At 38.0% G+C, this 5,212-nt stretch overlaps 1 protein-coding gene across 4 annotated transcripts in view; it reads right to left on the bottom strand.

Annotated features, from left to right (window-relative positions):
* Nucleotides 1-5,212, bottom strand: part of LOC111871348 — a 92,237-nt gene that overhangs the window by 9,563 nt on the left and 77,462 nt on the right. For all 4 annotated transcript variants that reach the window (XM_023864380.2, XM_023864384.2, XM_023864381.2 and 1 more), the window contains exons 8-9: nucleotides 2,832-2,968; nucleotides 562-821 (exon numbers count right to left, since the gene is read on the bottom strand). In XM_023864380.2, the coding sequence (XP_023720148.1) occupies nucleotides 562-821; nucleotides 2,832-2,968 (397 nt within the window). The remainder of the gene's footprint in view (nucleotides 1-561; nucleotides 822-2,831; nucleotides 2,969-5,212) is intronic.

Here is a 5,212-nt window from a genome sequence, read left to right as displayed (position 1 = left end):
GCCATTTAGGGCCGAAACATGTAGTGTGGAGGAGGGAAAGAAGAAAGTACTACAATTAAATTGTTGCACTTAAGACGGAGTTTGTCTCATATATATTGTGTGAGTGTAACAGGATGCTTAAATATAATATTGACAACAGAATACATTTTCTACCTTAGGACAGAGATAGAATTAAGTCTCTGAAATGTTATTTTAGGTTTCTTTATTTTTAAGGGGCTCTGTAGTTTTATTTGAATTAGTTATATGCAGTTTTTTGATCAGCTAACTTCATGGAGCATAGTCTTTCTTGAGAAATAGATAATTGCTCAGTAAGTATAGAAATTCCCCAAATTGTGTAGGACCAGAAAGCTCATTTTCATCCTGCAAGACCCAGTCACTGGACCGTATTTTCGGACACATGACTGCAGCCCTATTTTCACATCCTAACTCTTCAGAATCCCTTTCAGTATTATCTTCCCATCAGTGTCTGTGAATGTATATACTCATAAGTTCTCCTCTTATAATTTTTCTGGTTTGTGGATTTATTTAATTTTTCAAATAGATTTTGTCCCCATGGGATACCTTTATTGGGGTAGCCCCATCAGCAATATTCTCCTGTTCTCCTTGCATTGGATGGTTATGGGCTGGCTGGTGAGGTACTTCTGATCCATGGGCATGAGGTGCATGGAATTTTCCCTCCTGGCTGTCTTCATAATAATAATCAGGAGGTATGGGCTGTGCACTGTACCTCCCTCGCATTCCATCTGGACCCATTTTAGCGTTTCTCTCATTGTCATTCAAGTGTGAAGGTGTGTCTTCCATTGCGGGCACTGAATTAAAGTCTGTATGAAGAAAGAGAAGTTATTTCATATAACACATTCAATAATAATTCTCTGGTAGTATATTTTTAGTCTTAAGTTATGCATTCTGTTAGGCATAACACTAATATACAGTACACCTTTCAGTCACAACTTTCAACATTAGCAAGTGCCCATTAATGTATGTAGACCAAACAGGCAGAAATTTCTGAAGAAGCTTTAAAGAACACATACTATCAGTAAGGATCAATAAACCAAACTCTTAAATATGCACAACACTTAACTAGACACACAGCACACACATGACACAATAAAAAACAATGGGCATACTTCACATAAAAGGGGCCCCCTACAAAATACACTATAAGGTTCCACATACACAACCTTAACACAGAAAAAAACTCTGAATGACACATCACATTCATAACCCTGTTTTTGACTTGATGTTAAAATACAACACACAATAAACCACTCACTCACCCTCACTACCACCTGACATATGGAAACCTTGGAAGAAAACTGCAGTTCACTCTCAGGCAGTACATCATTATAGCAACAACAAAATTGAAACCCAACAAGAAAACAGGAAACAGTAAAATCTAATACCACCACACTAACAGTGAACAGCAATAACAAGAACAGGACCAAGAGACCTATCACAAAGCACATGCCCATTGACAGAAACATAATAATGACATATATCTATAGAACATCATAGGATAGTAAATAAGAACATATAAACAACCACAGACAATGAAAGCACCCACGAAATCTGTGTCACTACTATAAAGAATTCCAAAGCAGTCACAGTTTACCCCCCAACCCAATACTACTTATAACAACCCCACAATATAAAAATAAGAAAGCCCTTTAAAATCTAAGAAATAATAATATTCCAAGAATTTTACCGATTGATGTTAAATATTTCAGTTATATTTTTATTTATATGTACAAAACATTGAGTACTTGTATGTATGCATGTATATGTATTGTTTGTGTTTACATGATAAGTCTAACAGTGGCCCTATTGCATAAACAGTTAAGTAGTGAATAATGACACAGTTTATTATATATAAATTGCTTGATGATGGTCAAAAGACCAAAACGTGATAATATTTAAATAAAACATCAGTACTGGAAAACAAAAACATTGTCATTGATGGGTATACTGTATATTACTCTGGTACTATAACGTAGGACAGTAATTCTAATATTAAAGTTGTGATTGTGGGGTGCAAGGGATGTTTATGGATCATTTCATGACAGAGCCATTAATGTAGTCCTTCTTTATTAGTACACGGTTTCTACTCTCTTTTATATAACTTCCCTCCCTTGGTCTCTTCATCTGTCCTCAGCAGACCCAGTGGCCATTCATTTGACATCTTAATTTTTGGAACTCTGAAAGAATCCTATTTTTATCTATAGAAGCTCACATCCCTACAACTGTACCCTTAGTTAGTTAGTTACTAGAGAGGGTGGGTTTCCCCATGCACTGAGACCTGTATTGGTCCATTGTGCTTCCCTCTGTGATTTCTACCAGTCTCTATATCCTATCAGTACTGGTGCTTACCATCAGTCCCGCCCAGCCAGCGAGACCAGCTCTACTAGCCGAGAGGTATCTATAATGCTTCCCCCATCTACCAGAGGTATTAGAGACTGCTGTTGGGCGGGAAACGTCCGTTAATTTGGCTCAGTGACCTCCTTTGGAGATATGAGGTTCTTTTACGTGCCGTAAAGCTACGACACGGGACCCACGGCTTAAAGTCCCTCCCGGAGGACTTGTTCCCTGAATTTTTCCGCCCTTAAAAATTCGACGACCTCCGCCGGGTATTTGAACCTGTGTACTACGAGTCATGAGGTGGGAACGTTACCTCTAGACTATGGAGGCCGCTAACTGTACCCTTAATTTGACTAACTTAGCTCAGAATGTTTCCATTTTTGGATCTTACATAACTTATATTATTCTCACCTAGTAATTTAATCTCTAAATTTAAAAAGAAATGTGAACCAATACAGCACTATATTTATGTATACCTTGTAGAGGTGGTTGATGAGGAGATTGCCAGTTTGATGGTGGTGGCCTGTATGGTCCATTATTGTAGTAATTGTCTGCATTATTACTGCCATATTTATATCCATTATGTGGCACTTCACCATACTGAGCAGCAGGGCTGGTGCAGACATTAAACAATTTGCATGTTAATTCAACTCTTTTACTGTGCTGTTATTGTACAAACAATAAGCAAAAATATGCTAGTTGTCAAAGTGAAATGCTGCCAATATCTAGTACACAACAGGATTGATAAAATGTCACAAATAAATACGCTGTCATAAATAATAAATTTCCATATATGTACTATCAGAAATTTCTGGCAGTACACAATGGTACATTTTATTGGAACTTGTTTTCATGAAATACAAAAATGAATGTATCTTACAAAACATATCCATATGTCTTGGTCACTTTCTAGAAACATAATTCTTTTAGTGGTATTAGTCTTTCACTGTGGTTCATTCCTGATATTGATTTTGCTCTTGGATCTTTGCACCATGTGCCTGTGGGGAGTGTTGCCAACATTATGAAAGTATATGATGCCACCATCTTGAGGGTTGAAGTCTTCAAGAGCAAAGGGCTCTACTTGACCCTTGCTTCTTGCTTGCCTTATTTTGACCCTGAAGATAGAAGCAGTACATTCTTTCAAATCATTCGTTAACTTCTACAAGGCTACATGGCATACCCCAGAAGATTAGTAATCTTTACATTTAGCTTCTTGTTTTATGGCAATAACTGCTGAACAATTGGTGCTAAGTATGTGAAATTTTGTGTTGAGTCAAGTCATAAACATATCTACAACTTCTGTGAGAAACACTTCTTTTTATGTGTTCCCAATTACAGACATGGCAGTAGTATGAAACTATGATGCCAAATCTGATATACTTAGTTTTACCACTAAAAATTACAAACAGAAATTGACTACCGAATTGCATGTGTAGTAATTTGTAGTGGGCATGCGGTAGCATGGTTGGTTGAGGCACCGTGCTACAAGCCGGAAGGTCACGGGATTGAATCCCGAGGAGGTAATTGGATTTTTTCAATTTACCTAATCCTTCCAGCCACACTATGGCCCTGGGGTTGACTCAGCTTCTAACAGAAATGGGTACCAGGACTATTCTTGGAATGTTCTTGGGGGTAAAGGACGGCCGGCGCATATGGCTGACAACCTTGCCGCCATCTATGAGCTGATTGTCTAGAAAATGTGGGAACCTCAACATCTCACAACCCTATGGGCTTCCACGGCCTGTTACAGGGATAGCTTTACCTTTTTTTTACTTTATTAATTTATAGTTCCTACTACCAGCAATATACAGACTGTAACTTTTGAAGGAAATGAAGTATGGTGAGTTCTTCCCAAAAACTGTTCTTTAAGAGTTATGTATTGTATGGTAACTAGAACAGAGTAGTAAAAAATATGCTACAGGATCATCACCCAGGGCTAGCACCGCAATATTTCTGAGACTTGTAACTGTCTGGGGCAGCAGATTTACAGAGTTTTAGTTAAACAAACATACATGTCTGCATATCTTTTGTTCTTATTATGTCGATTAATTGGCAGTATTTTACAGCAGTATTATACAGCAGTGTGAATTTTTCTGTAATTAAGTATGATAAAGTTTTGAGAAAGTTGAATGTTTTACTTGGGGGAAGGGGATTACTGCTCACAGCCTGAGCATTTATTTAGGCCAGTATCTTTTGTCATAAAGTGAGTTGTTGCTACACATACTTCTCATGATTGGTACATGACTATAAATGGTGACCAGAATTCACAAATATGACTGTCATGAACAAAGGAATTTATCACAACTGTATCCTTGAAAAATTAAGTGTTCCAGGGTCACACTAAGTTTTAACCCGTTGCCGTGATTCGACGTGTATGTTTCGTCAGGGATTTAAATCGTCTGGGGGGGTTCGACGTGTATGTTTCGTCCAGCTGCACACCTATGTTATAACGCCCATAATAATTGATGGTTTTGCTGTAGATTGTTAGATTTTTCGCTGGCCTGTTGTCACAAGAACGGTTTATAATGAGACACGAGTTTAGCTGCGCTAAGTCGTCGTTACATATGCCTGTCTTGCAGCAAATTTCCTGTGGGTCTGGCGAGCGGTTTCTAGCTGTACCGTTATGAAAGGCGTGTTTTCTTTGCTTTGAAGATATAAACAGAAGAGACGGTAATATTTACGATGTTTATAATATCATATTACCCTGAGCTGGCCACACTTAGACACTCAATTGGAATTCTTGGAAGAGGGATGTCCAAAACTTTATTCTTGTAAAATCGATTGCTTTCGCACAGTACATAGCACCCATTTCTTAGAAAAAACGCCACAATTTAAGGCAGAACACTGTGGTCACCCC

The sequence above is a fragment of the Cryptotermes secundus genome, unplaced genomic scaffold, assembly GCF_002891405.2.
Source record: "Cryptotermes secundus unplaced genomic scaffold, Csec_1.0 scaffold1, whole genome shotgun sequence".
In the NCBI taxonomy this organism is placed as follows: domain Eukaryota; kingdom Metazoa; phylum Arthropoda; class Insecta; order Blattodea; family Kalotermitidae; genus Cryptotermes; species Cryptotermes secundus.
Note: the sequence above shows the minus strand (reverse complement) of the source record. Positions and strands in the feature narration are given on the sequence as shown.